This window comes from Sinohyriopsis cumingii, chromosome 12 (genome assembly GCF_028554795.1).
Source record: "Sinohyriopsis cumingii isolate HCF-2022 chromosome 12, ASM2855479v2, whole genome shotgun sequence".
Lineage (NCBI taxonomy): Eukaryota > Metazoa > Mollusca > Bivalvia > Unionida > Unionidae > Sinohyriopsis > Sinohyriopsis cumingii.
Window position 1 is genome coordinate 20,502,724 of NC_142972.1, and position 27,647 is coordinate 20,530,370.

Here is a 27,647-nt window from a genome sequence, read left to right on the forward strand (position 1 = left end):
TGGATTCCAGTGTATTGTTACATGTGTGTGTGTGTGTGTGTGTGTGTGTGTGTGTGTGTGTGTGCACACATACACATAGATATATAAGTTTTCAGATGCAGCACTGTCTTTAAGTAATTTCTGTTTTTAATACCATGATTTAAAAAAATAAATTGTTTATGGGACATAGATGCTCCACCATAATGCCTGAAAAATGATGTAAATGCCATCCTAGCCAAGTTATGATGGATGGATGGTCGGATAGTCAGATGGATGGATGAAATGGATAACACTGCCTACCACTGTTATGGTGGGGCATAGAAAGCACAAACATGTAATAAAACTGAACTTCCAACAAATTACAATAAACATGTAGACATATGATATATGTCCTGTACACCTGTTATTAATAACATACTGCATTAACACAGAGAGACTGAAAAAGGAATATACAAACACAAATCATATGTTAAATTTTTTTTACAAGTTAGGAAGGATGCAGTCCCTATTCTTGGACAATTATTTCAACAGATTTTCAAGAAATGGAAATATTATTTTGTGATTGCCATTATTTTCATCTGATCATAGATTCTGCTGTCTTTTTGTTTAATTTCTTTGTGTGAAAGCTTTGCATAGCTGGTTTGATTTACCTTGAAACGAATTGCTTAGGATGATTTTCAACATGAAATTTTATTATATGTGCAAAACTTATAGCTTAAATATTTAATTTGTTATAAAATTATCCATTATTTTCCAACAATTTCATGTCAGGTGAAGTTAATGAAAAATTATAAAAGTTGTGTTTTTTCACCAAAAAAGTCCTACCTTTATGAGTTTTCTGATGCTTTTGGTTAGATTGTGTGACTGCTTGATTTTTGCACAATTTCTTTTTTTCAAAAGGTAATACCACACTGCTGTTTTGGGGGTTGCCTTTTATTTCCTTGGTGATATTTTCAAATACATGTACCTCATATGTATCTTAACAATGACTAGAGATAGAAGTCTATTGACTTTGGGACTGCTATGTCCATGTTCAAGGTCACTGGAACTGAAAATGTGATTTTCCTTCCTACATGGTAAGTTAAGTTTCCTTGGCCTTATTGCTAACAAATTTTATTGGTTGAGGCTTCACTTTGGGAGGGCCACTTCCCATTTAGTTTAGAGGTCAAAAGGTGAAAGTTTAAAATCACTTTTGACAAATAATTTGTTGGGGTTTCTGTTCATTATGACAAGTTTCCTATATCCAGCTTTTATCTGCTCTTGGGAACAGGCATCTCCCTATTTATCATTGGATCTGCACCATTTGTGATCCATCTTTTTGACTTGACTTGTCTTTGCAAGTCAGTTACCACCTTTGTAGGGGCCCGAGTGACTGAGCGGTCTAAAGTGCTTGCCATTACCAATCACTGCCATCTCACCTTTATTTGCATGGGTTTGAGCCTTGGGTTCAGCCACTGTGGATATATGAGAAAGTGAGCCTGTAGATTCCCATGGGTCATGGTTCTTACTGTGATTGTACTGGGTTCTTCCTCAACTAATTATACTGGTTGCCATGTATAGCCAGTCATGCACTGAAAAATGGCATTGAACCCAACATACAATAATAGCAACCACTTTTGTAATAGTGACCACTTTACAATATACATCAGAAGCAATTCTGCCAAACCTCAAAGGCTAGGCAAGGGATGGAAATAGTTTAATATAATACTAAAACATAAGGTAAATCAGAAACATGTCAACAAACCATGGTTTGACAATGCTTGTAAAAGTGCCATCGGGGTAAAGAAAAAGATCCTTGATGATTTGAGTGCCAATCCAATAGCTTAAATCAGCATTGTCTCTCTATATACCAAATTTAAAGCTAATAAGAGATAGCAAGAGAGAAACATATTCACCCTTGGTCTGGCAGTGAGATAGGTTGAACTCTGTTGAGTCAGTATGGAATATTGTATGGAAAATCATTACCAACAACAAAAAAATGATAAATTGGTCACTGCTCTACTAGGAATATCACATGGTGAAAACAGTCTCAAAAAATTAATCACCAGAGAACTAGTTTTAAAAAATTTGCTTTGCCAAAAACCAAAAAGGAAAGGTTCCTTTAAATTGAAATGCTGAAGATTACAATAAATTTTTCACTCTCAAAGAACTGCAAGCTCATGACACTACAGCAGATCAAGATGATATCCACTATCAACATCTGAAATAGTTACTTGATACAGTTCTCAATATCATCTTCTGAAATAGTTACTTGATACAGCTCTCAATATCATCTTCTGAAATAGTTACTTGATACAGCTCTCAATATCATTTTCTGAAATAGTTACTTGATACAGCTCTCAATATCATTTTCTGAAATAGTTACTTGATACAGCTCTCAATATCATTTTCTGAAATAGTTACTTGATACAGCTCTCAATATCATTTTCTGAAATAGTTACTTGATACAGCTCTCAATATCATCTTCTGAAATAGTTACTTGATACAGCTCTCAATATCATCTTCTGAAATAGTTACTTGATACAGCTCTCAATATCATTTTCTGAAATAGTTACTTGATACAGCTCTCAATATCATTTTCTGAAATAGTTACTTGATACAGCTCTCAATATCATTTTCTGAAATAGTTACTTGATACAGCTCTCAATATCATTTTCTGAAATAGTTACTTGATACAGCTCTCAATATCATTTTCTGAAATAGTTACTTGATACAGCTCTCAATATCATTTTCTGAAATAGTTACTTGATACAGCTCTCAATATCATTTTCTGAAATAGTTACTTGATACAGCTCTCAATATCATTTTCTGAAATAGCTACTAGATACAGTTCTCTATAAACATTTTCAATAAAATTTGGGAAACTGACACAACCATCATCGCAAGAAGCAACAGTGATGCCATTGACCAAACCTAGCAAGACCACAATGACCCTTCCAATGATTGTCCCATGGCACTAGCAATGAATATTTGCAAACCATGGAACAAATAATAAATAACAGACTACTCAGGTATCAAGCAAATGCTATCAGACTTTCATTGTGGATTCAGATCCTAGGGAAACACAATAAACCATCTAGTCAGACAAGAAATGTTCATCAGAGCTAAGCTTTCAAAGAAAAAGAGCATATAGCTAGTAACCAGATTTTTATCTTGGAGAAAACTGCATCACCACATGGAGGTACTGCCTAGTGAATAACCTATTCACCCTAGGTCCATCAGTGAATAACATACTCACCCTAGGTCTGTCAGTGAATAACCTATTCACCCTAGGTATGTCAGGCCACCTGCCTATCACTTTACCCAGTTTTATTGAAAAAAAGTAGACATTTCATAGCTAGGGTAGGTACACAAGAGATTTATGTTGGATAGATTTTACTTTTTCTGGATCATATCCTGTCTATAAAAGAGTCATGATCCAGACAAAAGGGAACACTATCAAATGTTGAACATCTGTATATAGGTACCACCTGCTCTGAAAGTGGATCTTTATAAAACTTGAAAAACTTTGGTTTCATTCAATATAAAGGGATTATAATTGTGCCAGATTTTTTATCTAGAGAGTTGAGAGCTATTATTGGTTAACTTTTATGTCAAAGCTGCTATAGTCTACATGCTGTCACTTTACTGGACAAAATAATTAAATTTAGATTGTGTAGAAGTACTATAAGTTTTAAGGGAATATAAATTTTTCTTGAACATACTCCTACATAATATTTCCAGAATATTTTAATGTGCTGTTAAAATATTTGCGATGCATTTCAATAGTTCACAAAAAAGGGCTGTTTTGATTTTAAAAAATTCAGATATATCATGATCTCATTAGAAAATGCCATAAGGCCTAGAGTTAATCTCAGTATAACAAATATGGTGCATCACATTTGGCATCTTCTTCCATCATTGATCTCTTGCCTCACACTTCAGAGTTGATAGGAGTTCTTAGCTCAAGAACAACAATTTCAAACCAAGTTAGTTTCATTAGGTCAAGTAATTTTTTTGAGAATATTATTTGCATGTCAAGAACTGTCTTGCCCAAAGATTCCCAAGCACTTTAGAGGACTTACCACACCGTTGTTTAGTAGAATTAATGGCATCAGAACAGCTTCTGCTTTTGGTTAACCTTAATCTGTCATGACATGCATGTGATTGTAGTGCTGGCACCATTTCACCCACAAAAAGCCACTTGGTAATCCTTGTTATGACTGTTCTTTCCAATGGACATGTTTTAAATGCATGTGAAAATGATGCTAACAACAACAAAAAAACATACACAAGGCACATTTCCAGGTTTTCACTTATGATTATACATTATTAATTTTATCGTCACGCATTGTGCAGCAAACAGACTATAAATGATTTCAGGTTTCCATCTTTATCACTCAAGTATTCTTATGTTATAAAAACTTTTTTAAAAATGAGTTGCTGTTAGAAAGTGAAAGGTCCATTTTAGTCCTTATCTCTTCTTTTTTTCTTGTAAATCTTTAATAAATGAAAATGACCTTTCACTTTAAGAATATTAATTTGTGATGAAAAGAGTATTTCTTATATTCAGCAAAATAGGCAGAGAATTAACTTGGAAATTAAAGTTTTAATATTTTGTATAGCAAATGATAATATTGTCACAAAATTGTATTATCTTGAAAAGTTTCCTGTACACAATATTTTCACCAATTGTGAAGGTTTTTGTTTGATTTGAATACTTCTAACCCACTGGATTTTAAGTATAATTCTAAACGTATTCCTTAAAACAGTTTATGACTTTCAGAGTGGAGCTTTTCCCCAGACCCACCATTGTTCATTGTATCATTGGCACCGGATAACATGTTTTAAAGTCTGAAGTCATAATATAAATTCTGGTACTCTGTAAAGAAAACAGAATTTCTTTAATAACAAATATACTGTTAATTTGTGGGAACTTCAGAATCTTAATACATGTAATATATATTAAAGTTAAAAAGAGAACTGCAGAAAATTATTTTGGACCCATACTGTGAAGTTATTCTTCCTAGAAAATACACACTATATAAATTATAAAAGGAGTAATTATTTTGAATGATATCACTATAAAAATGCATTATATGTATGTGTGTATCTTAAGATTACATATTCCAAAGTACAGAACATTAATATATGTACATGGATCATGTGCTTTGACATTAACTTCATTCTGTATGTATTGATAATTTATAAATTCATGCAGCACCTAAGAGTGCATATATCACATGAACTTTGATACAATCAACTGAGCACTTTACTTAAACTGTAGAAAATGTACTGGTGACTGTTTTCTCACCATACACTGCACTGGAAGGATGTAGTGGTGCACAGTAGTTGTAGCATGCATGCTGAAATCTTATATGTGGCAAATTAGTAACCTCATGTAGCAAATGATTTTTGGAAGAAGTTTGAATTCTGTTCAAGTTTTATTTATAAAAAGCTCATTTGTAAAGAAAGGCATTCCTTCAGTAACAGACACAAGGGTTTATAGAGGGCACACATATACATCAGTAATAGACACAAGTGTTTATAGAGGGAATACAGTTCCATTAGTAACAGACACAAGGGTTTATAGAGGGAATTTAATTCCATCATTATCAGACAGAAATGTTTATAGAGGGCATACAGTTCCATCAGTAATAGACACAAGGATTTATAGAGGGCACACAGATCCATCAGTAATAGACACAAGAGTTTATAGAGACATACAGTTCCATCAGTAATAGACACAAGGATTTATAGAGGGAATACAGTTCCATCAGTAACAGACACAAGGGTTTATGGAGGGCACACAGTTCCATCAGTAACAGACACAAGGGTTTATAGAGGGCACACAGATCCATCAGTAACAGACACAAGGATTTATAGAGGGAATACAGTTCCATCAGTAATAGACACAAGGATTTATAGAGGGCATTCAGTTCCATCAGTAATAGACACAAGGATTTATAGAGGGCACACAGATCCTTCAGTAATAGACACAAGGGTTTATAGAGGGCACACAGATCCTTCAGTAATAGACACAAGGGTTTATAGAGGGCACACAGATCCATCAGTAACAGACACAAGGATTTATAGAGGGCATACAATTCCATTAGTAATAGACACCAGGATTTATAGAGGGCATTCAGATCCATCAGTAATAGACACAAGGGTTTATAGAGGGCACACAGATCCATCAGTAACAGACACAAGGATTTGTAGAGACATACAATTCCATCAGTAATAGACACAAGGGTTTATAGAGGGCATACAGTTCCATTAGTAACAGATACATGGGTTTATAGAGGGAATACAGTTCCATCAGTAATAGACACAGGGATTTATAGAGGGCATACAGTTCCATTAATAACAGACACGAGGTTTACTTAAGGCATACAGTTTCATCAGTAATAGACACAGGGGTTTATAGAGGGAATACAGTTTCATAAGTAACAGGCACATGGGTTTATAGAGGGAATACAGTTCCATAAGTAACAGGCACATGGGTTTATAGAGGGCATACAATATTATTATTATTATTATTATTATTATTATTATTATTACTATTATTATAGAGGGAATACAGTTCCATCAGTAATAGACACAAGGGTTTATAGAGGGCACACAGTTCCATCAGTAACGGTCTTAAGGGTTGCACACAGTTCCATCAGTAATAAACACATGGGCTTGTAGAGGGCATACATTTCCATCAGTAATAGACTTAAGGATCTGCAGAAGGCATGCAGTTCCATAAGTAACAGAAACAAAGGTTTATGGAGGGCATACAGTTCCATCAATAGAATGTGAACTTATTCTTGTCCTTACTATACCTTGAAATAGTAACAGCAAAATGTAGATCTTGATGCAGAAATCTATGATATATCCATCTTGATGCAGATATTTATGATATGTCCATTTGAAACCACAACAGTTGTCTTAAATATAACATCAATGTAATTGGGAAAGTACCTTATGGCTGTTAATGTTTTTTTTTTGGATTGGTGTGGTTTATTTCCTAAGCAACCATTTCAGAAAACTGTATTTTCTTCCCTAGAACATTTGAACCAGTTTTGATCAATCTTGGTTGGACATGTTATACCAAACTTTTGTCTGAGGTGGATCCCTAGCCATGACATAGCTTCCTTAGCAACCAGGCAGAATATCTCTAGATTGGCTGAATCAGTTTTCATTTAGCTTGATTGGAATGTGTCTTTCTGTGAAAATTGTGTCTGGGGTAGCTCCCTTATCAATGGTGTGGCTTCCATATCATCTATATTAAAACTGTTTTCTACTTTTCCAGAATGCAGAGCTATTTTCACTCAGTCTTGGTAGGAATGTTTCTTATGGAATTCTCTGTCAAAAATTATGGTTGAGTTGCTCACCTAAACAGATTTGCTTCCAACCAGGTGCAAAACTTATTTTTGATGTCTTGAATCGCTGACCCAGTTATGATCAAAATAGGTTGGAGTGTCACTTAGGATATGTTATATGAAAACTATATCCAATGTGGTTCTCTTAGCGATTGCATGGATTCCAAAACAAAGATATGGAAAACCTATTTTCAACTTCTATCCAATTCTGGTCAAACTTTGTATGAATGTTTCTGAGGACATGCCCTTCCAAAGTTTTATCAAATGTGGCTCCACAAGCAACAGTGAGGCTTCCATAACATCTGAAGGGAAAATCTTCAAATGATACTCATCTCCCATTAAAGCATGTCTTGCTGTTACTAATATACACAAGAAAAACAACCACAGACTGACTTTCTGTCCGCAAATGCTTGAACATGTAAGTCCAGGTCTGATAGGTTGAGTCATACGATGAATACCTCTCACATTGATAAAAATGATGCAAATGCACCATCAAGTCTATCTGAAGTTACTCAAAACAGAAACACAGTAATATCCAACCAGTTTCTAACAAATAGCTGGAAATTATCCTGTCATGGGTGTCTTGCAGCCACTAGGCACCTATCTGCTTTATTACTACATCTGTCTTTTAGACCAGCATATGACAGGTGAATAATATCAGGCCCACTTGGGTCTGTTGTTTTGTGGTAGTCTAATTTTACAATATTTTTGTGCAGCCTTAATACAACTACAAAAATTAAAACCACAAAATGTTTCTTCCATTTGAAGATATGAATTTAAACCAGTCAAGACACAACAGATTAAAGCGCAGATACTTAAATGTAGTTTTTCAAAGACAAAAATTATGCACATATTTAAATTTGCAAAATTTACTGGTCCAGTATAAAATGCAATCATTTTTAGCATGCATTTGGCATTCAGAAGACATATAGATAAATTTGTCTAATTAAACCTTATGCTAGATAAATTGGTAACAACACTTAATATCAGTTGGTTGCTTTTCTTAAACTGTAATTATTCGTTGGTATTCTTACTGATCCTTTGTTATCAATAAATACATGTTCAAATATATAGTGATGTGAAACAAAAATGAACCATTTATGATTTGATATTTTTTTGTGAGGAATTTCTGATCTGAATTTTAAATTATTTTTCTAGATGAGGAGTAAATATTTTGTTACAGAAATATTCTAAGACATACAAAAAAAAGTTTTATTCATTTACATAAACTACATTTTTAAGATGTACTTCATTACAGGTATTTTGGCGATGTTCCACTGGACCTCCCAACCATGTTGCGTCAGAGCAGCTCAGATGTACCACTTCTCATGATGTACAAGATAGATGCTGACAGTGCTCTACGGCTCTTCTCTGACTTTGCCAGCAAAAAGCAGACTAAGACGCTGATCCTTCCAGTGTATGAGAGTAACCCCAACTCAGAGCGAACAGCAAAGAAATATATAAAGAAGGCAGCAGCTGAGGTTTTGAATCTAATCTTTACTTTTGCATTCATTCATTTGGTTTTTAATGTCTCCATCATATCTGTGGAGAGAACATATAGTGATCTGTGTCAATCCTGTCCCATCCCATCTCATCTGTCACAGCCCATCATATCCCTTCTATTACATCCCATCATGTGTGTCATGTTATCACATCCCATCCCATCTGTCACAGCCCATCATGTCCCTTCTATTACATCCTATCATGTCTATCATATGTTATCACATCCCATCCCATCTGTCACAGCCCATCATGTCCCTTCTATTACATCCTATCATGTCTATCATATGTTATCACATCCCATCCCATCTGTCATAACCCATCATGTCCCTTCTATTACATCCCATCATATCTATATGTTATCACATACCATCAGGGGGCCCCGAGTGGCCAAGTGGTCTAAAGCGCTCTCCGTTACGGGTCATTGCCATCTCACCTCTGGCTGCGTGGGTTAGAGTCTCGGATTCAGCCAATGTGGGTATGTGAGAAAGCTTGGTAGTAGCTTCTCGTGGGTCAGTAGTTCTTTCCATGGTTTTTCTGGGTTCTTCCTCCACCATTAATACTGGCTGCCATGTATAGCCTATTGTGTGCTGAAAAAATGGTGTTAAACCCTACAACAACAATCACTTCCCATCCCATCTGTCACAGCCCATCATGTCCCTTCTGTTACATCCCATCATGTCTATCATATGTGATCACATCCCATCACATCTGACATAGCCCATCATGTCCCTTCTATTACATCCCATCATGTCTATCATATGTTATCACATCCCATCACATCTGTCACAGCCCATCATGTCCCTTTTATTACATCCATTCATGTCTATCATATGTTATCACGCCCCACCACATCGGTCACAAGCACCTTTCCCAGTCACTAACTTATGGAGAACTTCATTTATACAAATAAAACTTTCTTCTGGGCTTTACATTAGGAATACCTATGTCAAAATTTGATTTTCACCATTTTCTCAGCCAAATGGTATCTCATTATGGCCCTTGTTTGACTTTGAACTATATTCTTCAGTTTTGTTTATATTCAATAATATTTGAAGGACTTAGTGAATTAAAATCATATTTGATGTAAGTCTTTACATAAAGAAGATGTAGGTCAGTTTTGATTTTCACTATTTTGGTGACAAAGTTTTACAGAGTTATGGCTTTTGTTTGACTTAGAATGTTGCTCTTCCATTTTTTATTTCTGCCTAAAGCATTTAAAGAACTTAATAGATTGAACTAAAATTTTGAGGCTCAACATTAAGAAGAATTACCAGTAGCTCAGTTCCATTGTGACCATTTTCCTGAAGAATTTTGTTGTGACCATTTTCCTGTAGAATTCTATTGTGACCTTTTCCTGTAGAATTCCATTGTTACCATTTTTCTGCAGAATTCCATTTTGACAATTTTCCTATAGAATTTCATTGTGACCATTTTCCTGTAGAATTTCATTGTGACCATTTTCCTGTTGATTTCCACTGTGACCATTTTCCTGTATAATTTGGTAAGGTGTTAAAGTACCTGTTTGACATTAAGCTGGTCCTTCAATTTATTTATGTTTAATAACTTGAAATTAAATTTGGTATGAAAGTTTACATTAAGTGCGTATTTATTGCCCCTGTTTGAAAACTTAGCCCTTCAATTTTTGCTCACATTAATTATTAAAGGACTTAATAGATTTATATTAAATTTGGTTTTTAGACTCTTATATTAAGGAGACCCAGATCAGGTTTTATTATTTACCATTTTGCAACAGATATTCAAGATGCTTAGACCTATCTCACTCGCCCTTTACTTGGTACAGGCATATAACAATAGTACACATACCCTGACCATCTTAGCAAACACTATTTGGTATGAGTCCAAAAGATAGTTCTACACAATTGACCGCTTAACTTTGTTTGTTGGGATGACATGCATAAGTCATATTGATATGTGTAATTGATTATAATTTAGACAAAGTAAAATTCTTCATAAAAATGTGTTAAATGATTAAATTTGAAAATATTGGAATTGCAGGATTTTCCAAAGGTATGTGTTCTTTGAGGAGCAAATAGAGAGCATAAATTATAGCAAGGAATTCACAATATATCATTGTTCATTCTAGCAATGGGACATTGTCTAAATAACTTTTATGTAATTTTTTTTGTCCGACAGGGGAGCTGGGTGTTTCTTCAGAATGCACACAATGCCCCTAATCTTCTGCTTAACCTGGATTCATTTGTGGCAGAATGTGAAAATCCTGACTCAAACTTCCGTATCTGGATTGCCTCTCAGGCTGATGCCTCGGTTCTGCCAGTCAAACTGCTGCAGAATTCTGTAAAAGTTGTCATAGAGACACCTAAGGTAAGAAGGGGACAGATGCGTTGCCATAATGTCAAAGAGTATTCAAAACCTTTTATTTTCTTGTACCCCATCAATTCTTAAAAATCTTGTTATTTCTGTATTTCAGTTGTTCATACAAAAAACTTTTTCGTATTAAAAGTATGCACATTGATGTACATAAGAATTTTTGTAAATATTTTTTATGAATAAATTATATATTTGTACATCAAAAATAATAATTAATGAAAAATGTATGAAACATTAGTCTTTATGTTTTCAGTCCCAGGACCACCTTAGTAAATAAGATATCCTTTCCACCCATAGATATACAGTAAAGATTGTTTATTACATTCTTAGATGCATAATTTTATCAATCAGAATGTTTGAATTTAAATTCTCTGTCCAAATTCCTAATTATTATGCATTCCAAAGGCTTCATGATATCATTCATTAGTTACAACATTTAATTGGTTATAGCATTTGAATTTTTTTGGTCCCTTTGAGAAATTAGCTTAATTATAGCATTTGTATCACCTGACATGCCAAAGCCAGATAAACAATGGTGTTTGTGTGAAAAACAAAGGCACAATAATCACCTATCGTTGATAATCAGCACTATAAGTAACAAAGGTACCAGCTAATAAAGGCTTGATTATCAAGCCTCATTTATAATCGGTACTGTAAATAACAAATGTAACAAGTAATTGAGGCTCGACTGATAAAAATCGTTCACAATCTGTACTTTAGAATCATGGGTTGCTGGTTTGAGGCAATTTAAACAGGAAAAGAATTGTAACAGTTTTTATTTTTTATTTCTTGGATTAAATAATCTTAAAATACTCCTTAGCTACCGTTCTATACCTGTATATTAAATCATTGAGGACAGCTTAATAAAATAAATATGACAATATCTTTCCATCCAAATAAATACATACTAATTTACTAGTCGTTTAATTATTGAAGAAAGACATTTTCACATAAAAGTAATTTTCATGATTCACCAGCTGGTACATGTACATGTATGTTGATATTTTCATTGGATGGTAAAACTTATTGGTTTATCTGTAAAAAAATCTTCATGATAACACGTATTTATACAAATTTCTGTTGTTTGAAAAAAGTTGTGCCATTGTTTATGAGTTCTGACAATAATCATATCTGAATTGTTTACTACATGTATGTCCAACATCATCAACACAGACATGTACATATACATTTATGAAAAAAAGATAGATGAATTTGGATATAATGTTTCTCATTTATAACAATCTGAAAATCCCAGTCTGCTGCAAAACATTGTAAACAGTCTTGACTGATAGTTCAAAAGTGTCTATTAATGAGACAGTAAGGATGGGAATATCATTAATTTCCATGGAAACGTTTAAGAGATTCCTTCATGGACAAATAACTTCACATAGAGGCATTCTATAAATGGTTATTTTGACTCTAAATTTCATTTTTGCTTTTGAATCCTGTTTATATGTAACAAAGATTGAACTCTATTATTATAAATCATGTTACATCCATTACACTATTTTACATCCTTCTCACATTGAACCATAGCAACCTATGCCAACCACCCTTAATGGCCCCGACTGTGGCTTTCAGTGGAAACTAACTTAATTTTGTTACATTCATTTGTGTCAAAATTGTTTCAAAATTTTTGAGGCATTGTCCTATTCAAACAGGTGGCATGGTAGCATCATCTCCATTAGTTAGGCTTATTAGCTGAAGAATGAACATGTGACATTCAGTTAATTTTTGGCTAAAATGAATTTAGAACAGTCTCTCTGCCAGTCTCATAGCACAGAGTATTGTTCTTTTGATAGGCTGAGGGATCCACCATGTTTTTTCATAAGTGTGAGATGGAGTTATAATGGATAAGACTTTCTAAATATTTGCCTACATTTGGTAAAAGTGAGTAGGGGATTATCATCAGGCATGAGCTTGTCATCAGAACAGTAGATTTTCATCAGGCATGAGCTTGTCATCAGACAGTGGATTTTTGTCAGGCAGATTGGAGTCCGGATAGAATGATAAAAAACATGGTAAGACATTAACAATACCATGATTAATCATGGATACTGCATTCATCTTTATAATACTGTACATGGCTATCCAGAATTGTTAAGTACCACACATGTGCCATTTGCCATTAGTCAGTTTCTGCACATTCAGGACTTCAGTGGTCTGCTTGTTCATTATTTCTTTTTTTCATACTATAACAAGGTAATGAAGGACAGCCTGCTAAGGTCCTTCACTTGGTTTGAGCCAGACATTTTGAGGCAGTCACCCCGTGCCGAGTGGCCAGTTGTGCTTCACAATTTATGCTACCTCCATGCTGTCATCCAGCTCAGGACACGATTTGGTTTTGGAGGGTGGAACAATCCAGCAGATTTACATCAAATTGGACACAGTGATTTTCTGGTATGTTACACATATTCTCGTTATCTAAAAGGATAAATAATATACTTTTTCATATTGGTTGCCCTGTGTGTAAACCCTGCTATAATGTGCCTTGTTATAAGTGGACTTAAGATCTAACATGGTGATGATGCATGCATGATGTGGCTCTCAGAATTTATTCATCAGTTGGGAGCCACATTAGATCATTTAGTAGAGTATCAGACTTGTAATCCAAGGGTCATGAATGCAGTTCCTACCCAAGTCAGCCCAGTAAGTTTAGGTGTCAAAAAACAGGCAAGCAAAACAAAATAAAGACAAAACGAGTTGCCTCCAGTAGTCACCTTTTATGACATGCAGGGTGTATGGGACCTTATTCTACATCTATGAACCAACAGGGGCTTGAAATTAATATAGACACCTCTTGTTGACCTTGATACATATATTGCCAATGCATACTGTACATGTGCTTCTATTGGCAGTAAGATGTTTTTAAACGCTATCTACTATGCTTACCATTTTATAGTGGAAATCTACTACTTCTGACGATGAAAAGATTAAAAAATAATTATTTAAAAAAATGTTTATGCATGTTCTATGCACACATTACAGAAACCAATCTGATCCAGTCTGCTGCATCTTCGCTAATCAGGGTTCTGATGTTAACCCTATTTACACCTTGGTAGATCAAGCAGATATTTCTCTGCTTTGGGTCTGTGAATTGACTCATAAATAAGCAATTTTCCACTTCTGGTGCATGTTTGTACAAACACCTTTCACACAAATACACATGTAATGGCTTCATTGGAACATGGTCACACTTTCAATGTTAAACCTACAAAGTATCCTTTTAAAGTCAATTTTCAGCCAATATACAAAGCACTGCTGTTACATGCTGTTGGTATGTTGACATTACATACTATTGGAGGCAGCTTACAAAAACCAATAGATGTCACTAGGACAAAGTGCTATAATATCTGCTCAGTCCACAAAGGTTTACATAGGGCTATCATATCAGAACCTTGGCTAGTGAAGATGAGTGTACTGGGGACCATAACTGTTCCACCAGTGCAACTACCTGTGCAATAATACATGCTGAGTTAAGACTGACATGTGTAAATCAATTAAGACTGACATTTTTAAATCAGTTAGGACTAACGTGTAAATCAGTTAAGACTGACGTGTAAATCAATTAAGACTGACATTTGTAAATCAATTAAGACTGACATGTGAAAGTTAAAAGGTGTAAATTGATTACATTTTGTTGTTAAGTTGGAGAGTTTAAGGCCAATGGCAGGATATTTATTGAGGTGTTTTAAGTAATAAAGGGATCAAAGGTGGTACATCATGACATGTGAGACCTTAATTAAAAATTGGCTAACCTGGCAGAGGTGAGATAAAAAGGAGAGACCAACCAAAAACTGATTTAAGTAGAAACTCTAAGCCTTACATAAGTATTTTGATATCTTTTTTCTTTATTTGTTATTGTGTTTTTCAAGTGTTTGATGAGGAATATTTATGGATAGTACTTATCTCTTTTGATCAATTCATAAATGTGCAGAAATGTACACTGTCTCCCAATACCAAAATTAAAATGTTGTAGAAAGAATATTACATGTTCAACAATGTTTGGAAATCAGATCTGCAACTTTGCCGTTTAATTTAATTGACAATACCCTTACACATGCTAATTTATGTCCTGCTTCTGTTACATTTATGACATACTAAAGCATAATTGTGCTATATGTTTCTTTCCATTTTTCTTGGGATAATGTTTTGCATTTAATTCAGAGATTTCAGTTAGAACATTGCTGGACCATTTCTGTCAAGTCAACAAATAACCTATGATCTAGTTGCAGGAATACACAAATATGTTGGATTTGGTGATCTACCTATGCCAGAGTGCATCACATTGCAACAGAAAAGGCTGACAATGTTATGGTTGTGATTTTTTATCCTTCTGCTGCCATATGAAGAAAAGTTGCAGTAATTCTGATTATAGTTCTCAATGGCAGAGAATTACACCTGAGGCTTCATCCTAAACTTGATGGAAAAGTCCTTACGATATTCCGATTAGTCATTATCTATTCTGTAATAACTAAAAACTTATGCCTTTCTTTTTACACATTTTTGATGAATTATTATGGATTCACTTTTATGAATTCAATGTGATCAGTTGGTGAGTACCACTGACACTTTAACACATTAACCCCTGGAGGTTTTTGTCGTTTTCGTCTGAAATTTGAGTAGGAAACATATATTGAAAACTTTTTCTGAATACATCCTAAAATGCCAACTTCCAGGTGATCTTCCAATAACATACTGCCTAGTTTTTAGAAACATTGTTTTTCATTGGCTATTTGGCTCGTGCATGAGCAGAAGGGTAAAAGTTGCTTAATGGACCCATTATTTTTGTATCGAGACCACTCTTTATTCCAAATGCCCATCTTATCCTACTTTTTGCAAAGGTTCATCTGTCGACTGCAGTTCATACCGGTCTGCCTTAGATCTGAGACCAAAAAGTCTAAAATCAGATTCTGACACTTTAATACATTAATCCCTGGAGGTTTTTGTCGTTTTCGTCTGAAATTCGAGTAGGAAACACATTTTGAAAGCTTTTTCTGAATACATCCTAAAACACCAACTTCCAGGTGATCTTCAAATAACATACTGCCTAGTTTTTTAGAAACATCGTTTTTCATTGACTATTTGGCTCGTGCATGAGCAGAAGGGTAAAAGTTGCTTAATGGACCCATTATTTTCGTATCGAGACCACTCTTTATTCCAAATGCCCATCTTATCCTACTTTTTGCAAAGGTTCATCTGTCGGCTGCAGTTCATACTGGTCTGCCTTAGATCTGAGACCAAAAAGTCTAAAATCAGATTCCGACCATGGGTGAATTTTGGGTAGAAAAAAATCAGGTCCAAAAAATGAGGTTTTTCCTTCTGTGTTTTAAAGTGCAACTAGAAATTCCAGATAGTTTGGTATCATTGTAGAGCTACATCTGTCTACCTTTCTATAATACCAACCACTTTAGTGTATCATACATGACCTTGATGCTACAGAGCTCGGCAGTAGGCTACTGCCTCCTGCCACGTAAACTCGTCACCAGGGATTAATCTGTTAAATGTTCTATAACATGTATACACTGATGCATGATTCTCTGTAGAAAATTGAAACATCAAATACGTAATCACTTTGTTTTCACTATTCTCATTTGACATGCATAAATTTCAGTTGTTAACTGCATTATTTGATGCCTGTAGTTTTGCACCCCCACCCACCACATTATTTTATAGCCTAAAGGGTAGACATGCAAAAGTTTCATCTTTAGTTTCTTTTTGTCTTGATACATTACATACATGTAGTGTTATAGCATGGTTGAATGGACTTAGTGTATTTTATTAATTTTATAGTGTATTTTATTAATTAAATAGTGTAATAATGTAATTAGGATAAATGGAATAACTTTTTACTTTTTACTAAGATAAGTTGAAAAGTAGCAGTCTTGCTCCTTAGCATTCACTGAGCTGGGTACAGTTTGTCCCCATATCTCCCAAATATCAGGACACACAAAGTTTACAAGGGACAAAACTTGTTTTTATTAGAAGTAATGGTCAAAACAGCATACCCAAGGGATACACAGGATCAAGGTTTGGGTAACATGTTACCAAAGATTGTGGAGAAACCTGTAATGCTTGCTTAAGGCACAACACTGAAGTAGATGACTGCAAAATGCTGAAAATTTATATAATTAATTATTATTTAAATTTGTTATAGTTTTTTTAACTTTTGAATGGCACCTTTAAGACATTGTTGGCTACATGTCATGCCAAGGAAATACCTTTCCCATGGACACACTGAGGCAGCCCACCTAGGCTGGCTTTGGTGGGTATCAGAACTGCAGCCGTTCAATTACAAGTCAGACATTGTACCAACTGTGCTACCACATCTTCATCTTTAATTAGTAAGTATAGTATATTAACAATTCATTGCAAATTCATATAAGCATAATCTTCCTGTCCGAAGTCTTTATTGATGAAAATATTTAAACAACTTTAATTTTTCACAAATTTCTTAAAAACTAATGCTAATGTAAATTGTGTCATTTACATTTATCTTTAGTACTAACATGACATCTTCGGGTCATCTTGTTTCTATGTGCTTGCAGGAAGGACTGTCCTTTATGATAGGGGAATTCAAGGAACCCCTCAACTACATTGCTGCAGATGGTAGCCAACAGCCAAGAATAACATCCTGGACTGGTATACGCTACATGCTCTCTGAGGTAAGATGTGTGTGTGTGCGTACGTGCGTGCGTGCATGCGTGTGTGTGTGTGAGACAGATTTAAACTTACTGATCATTTTTTTAAAATAATTTTAGCAGCAGCCTTTTGTTTCTGTAAAAAAAATTAATAAACATGACAATCACTGGTATTTTGTTGAAGATTCTTATTACTTACATGAATGATACATTGACAGAATTAAGGTAGCCACAACATGTATCAAGTTGCTAAAGCCTGATAAATTGTCCCCCAAACCTGTACTGGTAAACATACCAATACAGGTTTGGGGCTGATTTATCAGACTAAAGTAGTTTATGCTTTGGTGAAAGTTAGCTATCTTGACAGAATATTTTTCAATTTTATCCCAGGTGGTCTATGGTAGTTACTTCACTGATTACTATGATCAGCAGAGCCTCAGTGCTATAGTGGACTACTGGATTTCACCTACTGCCATCAAAAAGGACTTCGAGGTGGCTCGATGTAAGTCTTAGATAAAATTAGTCATAAATAAAGTTTGTTTCAAAATGTTAGCGCTGCATGATTTTTTTTGTTGTCTGCATTATTGTAATTATGAGATGTAAACAGCAAAATCAAAAACAGGTCACATTGCTTTACCAATTCTTGTTCAGTTACGATATGAATAAATTGTTATCAACTAATATAGCATCTTTTTTATTATAATTGGTGTCATTATTATGTCTGCATTATTATGCTTGTACTTTCTGCTTCCCCAGCATGAAAGAAAAGAAAACAATTAAAGAGCTTACATTTCACTGGCTACATAGCACACTTACAGTCAATACCATACCTGATTCTTCCTGATCACATTTTAGCCATAGGTCAGTTGCTGTTTAATTGACCAGTTTTTATTGGATGCACTCCAATGATTTCTGGTACAGTGTACATTGTTTTGGTTAATATGAGTGATCCAGCAAAGGGATGTAATCCATATTATCAACTTGAATGTTCAACGATTATTTATAAAATACCATAGATTAATCTTATAACCATCATATATTTACAGTACTGTCATATATTCACTGAAGTTAGTTTTGCATCTCAGCTTAAAGCAAGATGTTATGTGAACATGTCAAAACAGATTTGATCCCCTTGCTGATAGATGTTCTGAATGTGGAAACTTACCAGCTATTTGTATATATTCAAATGTGACTGATAGTTCAGATTTATACAATGATTATAAAAGTAGAAAATGCAGTTGTGGAAAAACTAAGTTTTTATACAGTAATGATAGTTGTAATGATGATCACTGTGAACATAGTTTTAATACTGTTAATGTCTCCTTGAATGCCTCTAATAGTACTGATGTTAATTTCATGAATTTAGGAATTTCTAGTAAGGGTTTACACATAAGTCATTTAAATATTCAGGGTTTTTGTGGAATGATCGATCAAGTGAAGTTACTGCTAACCTCACCAAATAATAATATCCATTTTTTGGGACTCTCGGAAACAATGTTGAGAGAAAATCAGACCTAGGAATACAGGAAATAGAATCCATTCAGCTACAGATCACTCCAGAAAAAGCTAAGCCCTACTTAGTAGGTTTTGTGTACAGACCCCCGCCATCACATACTTATTGATGTGAATATTGTGAACTTCAAATAGTTAAAATTTCAAATGAAGAGAAAGAATTTTATATTTTAGGCGATATAAACAGAGACCTTCTCAATGATCAAATAAAAGTGAATTTAATGGATGTTATTGCTTCATTAGGTATGGAGCAACTAGTAAATAAACCCACCAGAGTAACATCTACCTCTAAACCACTTATAGATCACATTTATACCAATACAAAAGAAAATGTTTTGGAAGTAATGGTTCCGAAGATTGGTATAAGTGACCACTTTGCAATTTTTCTAAAGTCAGTGGCAAATATAAAAAAGTAATATTCATAAATCCATTACTTATAGATCTTTTGAAAACTTTGATACTGTTAAATTCCTAGAAGATCTGAAACAGATTCCATTAAATACAGTCCAGATCTTCAAAGATGTTGATGATGTTTTAGAAACTTGGACAGATCTGTTCATCAGTTTAGTGAACAAACATGCCCCTTTAAAAACATACAGGATAAAGAAAGACCACCAGCCAGACTGGATCTCCCCAGAAATTTTAGAACCTATAAAGCAAAGAGACCAACTAAACTCAGTAGGAAATCAAACTGAATATAGAGTTTGGAGGAATAAAGTTAATAAAATGATATTTCAAGCCAAGCAAGCGCACTACAGAAATGTACTGGATGAAAACCAAAATAACCCGAAAGCTATCTGGAAAGTGTTTACAGAGTTTGGTGCAGGGAAATGTAAGAGTAAAACTGAAATTTTATCCCTTAATCATGTGGGCATTTATACTGATAATCCAACTGACATCACAAACATTTTTAATGACTTTTTTGTTCAAATTGGTGAAAAAATTTTAAGAATCCAGAACATCATCTGATCATCTGGAATTCAAACATTTCAGTGCAAAAAAATACCAACCAATATAAAGTTTGAAATTCCTGAAATGAGTCCAGAATTTGTGTTGAAATATATTTTAAAAATGGATGATTGTAAAGCTGCAGGACGAGATATAATTGGACCAAGGCTACTAAAGGTAGCTGCACCTGCAATTGTAGAGAGTATTTGCAATGAAAGTATTAAGTTTAATAAATTTCCACAAACATGGAAAACTGCCACAGGTACACCTTTGCATAAAGCGGGAACAAAAGATAATTTAAATAACTACAGACTCATCTCTATCCTTCCTTGTCTCTCCAAATTACTAGAAAAACATGCACATGATTCTTTTCTCAACTATTTGAACACTTATCTTATTCATGATAATCAGTCTGACTTTTGACAAAATCACTACTGTGAAACTGCACTTGTATCTTTGATTGATAAATGGCTGAAAGCATTAGATCAAGGAGAAATGGTAGGCACTATTCTAGTCAATTTTTTTAACACTGCATAACACTTTTTCTCCTTGTATGACATCTAAAAAAGCATAATAGATAGAAAACTGAAGTTCCCAGACAGTGGATCTGCAACTACCATAACCCTAGCCTATGCTGAGATTGAACCTCAAAGCTGTAGACTTGTAAAACTAGGGGATTTAGCACGTAATATAATAGTAACAGTTGTCTATAATAGCTTTCTTTCATCCTTCAGTGAAGTATAGGCATCCTGCAGCCTTCTTCAATCCCAATGTGCGGCTAAACTCCCTGATACAGGCACTGGATGGTCTGGGTTATCACTTCCTGGAGGTTCCTGAGGCCTGCCATCTACATCCTAGTGTGGAGGTAAGCAGGGTTGCTATTATTTCTCTCTGTGTGTGTACATTTGTGTGTGTGTGATCTGTATGTTGCAAATACTGGAAATTCACCACTAGAGGACCACAGGGTAAATCAGCATGTATTGCTAGCTTTGAGTGTTACTTATTTTAATAAAGTCATTATTATTATTACTATTATTATTATTATTATTAACAACTGTGAAATACAGAGTATGTTGTAATGCAAAAGTACCCAATTTAGCCATGCACTTTAGAGAGTCAATTTGTCTACGTTAAGGTCATTGATTAATTACAAATAAATAATTGCCATCAATCATTTAATTTTTATTATTATTAACAAATATTGAATAGAAAGTCAGTCATAATGCAAAGGCACATGATTTATTCATAAAGGAGGTAAGTTGTTCACAATTGAACATTATTTTTCACATTTATTATTATTATTTTATTATTATTATTATTATTATTATTATTAAAAAAATTTCATCATCTTCATTACCATCATCATTATTACCTATAATGTGAGGTCACTTTAGTTACAGGAATAAAGCCTTTTTGCTGGGAAATTGTTATCAATATGAAAGATAGTTTAGAATTTTAGATATCCTTCATCACAGTATAAGGGATTGTAATAACTGCAGATAAGATTTAAATATGCCATATTTAGAATAAGACATGCAATTGACTGTATACCTGTGTGTGATGATCTTCTAATTGCAATGTAGATCCAGATATACGGACAAATAATGTACTGGTAGATCAGGGTCTAATGTCATGGCACCCAAATCTGGACGGCTTTAGTGATGTTATCCATTTTTCATGTAACCAGACTACGCGAAACATGATTTTTAGGGTTTTTTTAACAATTATTAAAATTTCTCAGTCCCAGAATGATAGTATTTGGTACATTTGCCTGTTACTATTGACCCAGTTTCTGATGGAACCATAGTAGCTCAGCTGAATGAGCTTGGAGTAAAAATCCAAGGGTTGCTGGTTCAGTACCTGCCAAGACCAACCCCATTAAGCTGCCTTTGTGTAAGTTGCTTAGATCCCATTACCTCAGCATGATATGCCATTCATTTGTTAAAAGTTCCATTTACCCCAACAGCAACAAAAAAGCTGACTGATAAGATTTTATACACTTGTTTGCCACTATTGACACATATATTCTCTGAGTGTGTGACTGTTAATAATTTGTACACTTGTCTGCCACTATTGAATTGTAGAATCTCTCATTATCTGACTGATAATATTTTGTACACTTGTCTGCCACTATTGAAATGTAGAATCTTTCATTATCTGACTGATAATATTTTGTACACTTGTCTGCCAGTATTGAATTGTAGAGTCACTCATTGTCTGACTGACAGTATCATGTACACTTGTCTGCTACTACTGTGTTGTAAAGTCTCTCACTGTCTGACTGGCAGTATCATGGTCACTTGTCTGCCACTATTGTCTCTCTTAGTGTTTTGTTCTTGTCTGCCACTATTGACTGAGTCTCAAGTGTCTGCATGATTGATAGTATTATGTACACTTATCTGACACTATTGACTTGCAAAAAATGATGATTACATAATGCAGGCATGCATGCTTTGATTGCATCTGCCAATGTTCTGACCACCCATCTATATTTAACTTGACATTTATGTCCTACTATTGTTTTAATTGTTTGATAATGTATACCATTAATTACTGCATGTATATGAAACCAGTTTATACAATATTTGTCCAGTAAGGAAAATAATTTTAGGTTTATTGTAGCCCACACTAACACTAATGTGACTGGCAAAATTATACCTACTGCAACATAAAAAAACTTAACAAGTCAGCAAAATAATATGAATAAGCTTAAGACTTGTTCAAATTATATTTGATTAACTCAGAATATTGTTAAAAATGTAACATCCAAACCCAATTCATGAAATCAGGAGGAGTTACTTCGTCATGGTATAATGATATAGATGACACCAGTGAGCCACATTGTCCAATATTTAGTTTAATATGATGAAGCAAATGAAAAAAGCCTCTAGATGTCACAGTCGAATGTTTAATTGATGAAACAATATTTTGAAGAAACAGAATTTATGTAGGTTAGTGATCTGTTTTTATTTCACAAATATGGATATTGACTGGTTATTGGTAGTTATTAGAAAATGAAATCCAGTTGCATATGGTTAGGTTTATGAAGGGCAATAAAGTTCTTCATTAGCTCTACTTAAAACAGGAAAGCTTATGGGATGGCCTGTACTCATCAGTCATCATAGTTCCATTGCTAGCACAAGTTTGTTATCACTATTCCTTCTAAACTAATTGGAAGATTTCCATAAAATTTTGCATACATTTGTCCCAAAGTCTTGTTGGTCCTAAAAAAAATGGTGTTGCTCAGACTTCCAATATAGCTGGCACTGCAGCCATTTTGAAAATCTTGTTATTGCTATTCCTCATGAATGGATGGTCATGTCAACATGGGGTTTGCCCTAAAAGACTTCTTATGATATCAAATTGCCCCTAAAGAAAACGGTGCTGATCTGATATCCAATATGACTTCTTTGGCAGCCATCTTGAAACTTTTATTATAGCTATTCTTTCTGGAAGGATATTCATATCAGCATGGGATTCACCAGGAGACTTCTTATGATGTTTTTGGCTATAAATGAAAATGGTCCTGATCAAACTTCCAATATGGCCACCACAGTAGCCATCTTGAAACTCTTGTATTGCCGGTAATACTAATCCTGAATAGATGATCATATCAACATGAGGTATCACTAAAAGATTCCTTATGATGTCTTGTTTATCATGGATTAAAATGGCACCAGTCTTACTTCCAATATAGCCATCATGACAGCCATCTTCAGAATCTTGTTATTACTACTTCACCTGAATGTCAGCATGGGGATTTTTCCAGAAAACTTTTTATGATGGCTAGTTGATCCTCAATGAAAATGTTTCTACTTGAACATTCAATATGGCCACTACAGTGACCATATTGGTCACTAATAAAAATGGTGCTGATTGGATGTCCAGTATGGCCACCATGACAGCCATCTTGAAAATCTTGTTTTTGCTACTCCTCCTGAATGGAAAGTCATATCAGCATGAATTTTTCAAAAAAAAAGACTTTTTTAATGTCTAGTTGGTCCTTAATGAAAATGATGCTGCCAGTCCATCTTGAAAATCTTATTATTGATACTCCACCTGAATGGATGGTTGTTTCAGCCATGGGCTTTCACTAAATGACTTCTTATGATGTGGTAATGGTCCTAAATCAGAAAGGTGCCTATCTGAAATCCAATATGGCCATCACAGCAGCCATCTTGAAAATATTATTGTTATACCTGCTGAATGGAAAGTCATATTGGCATGGGATTTTCTTTGGATGGCTTCTTATGGTATCTAGTTGTTCCTAAGTAAATATCATGCTGATCTGATATCCGATATGGACCCACTGTAGCTATCTTAAAAATCTTATCTCAACTTTATCTAGATGGAAAGTCATATCAACATTGGGTTTTCATGTGAAGCCTTCTTATGATGTCTAGTTGGTACTTAATAACAGTAGTACCAATCTGACATCCATTGTGGCCATAAATGGCAGCCATCTTGAAAATCTTGATATTGCTTCTCTTCTTAAATGGAAAGTCACATTGACATAAGGTTTTAACAAGAAGACTCACTATGGTATCTAGTTGTTCCTGAAATAAATTGGTGCCAGTACCGATCTGACCTCAAATATTTCTGTCACAATGAACTTATTGAAAATTGTATGATTGATTCTCCAGAATGGATGGTCATATTATTATGGTATTTTCACCAAATATCTTCTAATGGTGTCCAGTTTCTTCTAAATCAGAGGTGGGCAAACTTTCCAGTGCAAGTGCCGTATACACAAATTTACACCTTGTCGAGGGCCACATAGTTCATTAAGTAAAATAATTAATATTTGAAATAGCAAAAACAAAAGGTTTTTCTAAATAACATCATATTAATTTTCAGTTGTTAATATTTGAAAACTTAAACTTAAACTTCAAAAGAAGCACATTTATTTGATAAACAGAGTAACATAAACAGTCAGTGCGCATGAAAGCCCTTGGCAGGCCGTAGTTTGACCATCCCTGTTCTAAATGAAAATGATGCAATTTTGCATCCAATGTGGCAAGAATAATAACTAATATGAAACTCCTATCACTCAAGAATATCAGAAAATTCCTGGAAATTTGTTTCAGTACATACAGCAATAGTCCTTTCAATGGACTCTTGTTTTTCTTTTGTAACACTGTTCAGGTTTAGATGTTGAAAGCATGTGATCTTTACATTAAAGTTTAAGACTTAATAAAAATGACACAGACTTGTGATGTCTAAATACTTTTAATAAGGCTGTATTTGAAGTTAAATGAGCTGGAGTTGAATACCCAGCCAGGTTTGGGTGCTGGAACATTATGCTGTTCCTTGAAATCATATGTGGAAGCAGTTGTCCTTTATTAGAGAAAACTTCACTGGTATTTGATTAGGATCTGGTCTACCACTGCATTATGTGACATGAAATCTTTTTCTTTGATGTTTGAGATTGGGTGTGCATTACACACAGGTATATACAGTTAATTCTATTCTTGTGCATCTGGAAGAAATATCTTCAAGTTCTAATAAAAAAGTATATCTATGTTGTATTATATTTCATTTAAAACAATTACATAATTTTCATGAACAGTTTAAGTCAACCATTGCTGCAGCTATAATGGAGAGACAGATAGCTCTACCATTTTCCCAGGCAAGCAAATTTCATGACCTTTCAAGGCTCATGAAACACACCTCAGTATATGCATTTGTTCTTGACATGTCATATATGTCATATATTTCATGTAGTTGATCTTGGGATTGGAGGCAGATATTTCATATTTTTATAGCACTGCTTTTATATATAACTAGCTTATTGAGTAATCCTTGTGTCCATCCATCTTTCCATCCATCCATCCAGCACTCATTAGTGAAACTAGTCCTGCATTTTTTGAATGGATTGACCTGAACCTTGGTTAAATATTATCATCATCACTTAAAGATGTATTGATTAACAAATCACTTTGTTCCTGCAATTTTTGGTTAGTCATTTTTTGTGTTGGTCTTATGACTTGATGCAGTGTATGACACAATCTTATCAGGACACCTAGTCTGTGCAGCAGTTTTTGATAAAGTGCCATGAAATTTGATAATATTATATTCATCACCTAAATATGTGCATATTGACTAATCACATTCTTCCTATTCTTTTTATTTTGTTGAATTATTGCCCTTTTTGTATGATAACCCAATGCAGTATAGGACACAATCTAGTTAGTGCAGCCAATCCCACAGATTTTTATGGATTGCCTTAAAGCTTGGTAAATGTTTGTCACATTAACAAATCGCTTTGCTGTCATAATTTTTGTTGGCATTATTTCCCTTTCATCCTTCAGTTAATCTCATTAGGATAGCTAGTCCTATGGTTTTTTTATAGTTTTTTTTTAAAATGGATCACTATACATATTATGGTCACCAGGTAAAGATGCACATATTTACAAATTGTTGTACTCCTGTGATTTTGCAAGAGTTATTACTCTTTTTGACTTGAAGCTGGATGCTGTGTATGACAGAATTTTTGTAAGAGAAACTAGTTCTGCCATATTGAACTTTAATAGAGATGGATGCAGAGTAAGGTAGATTTTGTGAATGCAACCACTCTTGAAGTTTTTTTTGTGACTGATGTGAAACTTAGTACATATTAGGGTCAACAAATCATAATGCTAACACTATTTTAAGAAGAATTATGTTGTTTGTTTTTTTTTGTTACTATGGATTATTCTCCATCATAGGTAAAGGCTGAAATGAATAGAGGTGCACATTGCTCACCATATCTGTAGTTTTTAAGACAATGACAAATATATTACAATGGTAAATGCTGCATATGCTATACTTATTACTTTTTTATAGTAATGCTGCCAATCATACTAATTTAAGGTATACATAATTTGGTGAATTAAGCATGCACAACTTAAAAGCTTTATATTAAACTTGTAAACTTAAGGTATATATAAGCTTGCATCATAATCTTCACTAAAAATATTTTTAAAAAGTCATTTTTCATGTGACCATTTAATTCATGACAGTTTGCAATTAAGTCACATAGCTGTACTTAGTCATGTATAACACACCCTAAAGTGAAAGATGTAGACTCCAGTCAGCTGTCACATAATGTAACAGCAGATCAGGGCCTATGATACTCACTCTAACAAAGCTTTTAAGCAAATAATGTGGACTGCATTGTGCCAAAACATTATTCAATCATGGTGGCAGATCTAGGTATGTGCTGTCTGAAGTTTGGCCTGTGTTATACATGGTTAAATAGTATGTAGTACTAAGATCGTGTACCTAATATGTGGTGCTAATTCTTGTTCTACATGTTCTGTCTCCAATCCCAGGATTTCAGTTATCTGATTTATTTCTGTATTGTTATATGCAACAATGCCATTTT

The 27,647-nt window shown here is 34.2% G+C and overlaps 1 protein-coding gene across 1 annotated transcript in view; it reads left to right on the forward strand.

The window, feature by feature from the left end:
- Positions 1–27,647, forward strand: part of LOC149786066 (dynein axonemal heavy chain 5-like) — a 101,608-nt gene that overhangs the window by 44,423 nt on the left and 29,538 nt on the right. The window contains exons 16-22 of the mRNA XM_089978111.1: positions 8,587–8,809; positions 10,986–11,174; positions 13,383–13,580; positions 17,729–17,845; positions 18,212–18,323; positions 21,016–21,146; positions 25,851–25,910. Coding sequence (XP_089834237.1) covers positions 8,587–8,809; positions 10,986–11,174; positions 13,383–13,580; positions 17,729–17,845; positions 18,212–18,323; positions 21,016–21,146; positions 25,851–25,910 — 1,030 coding nt within the window. The remainder of the gene's footprint in view (positions 1–8,586; positions 8,810–10,985; positions 11,175–13,382; positions 13,581–17,728; positions 17,846–18,211; positions 18,324–21,015; positions 21,147–25,850; positions 25,911–27,647) is intronic.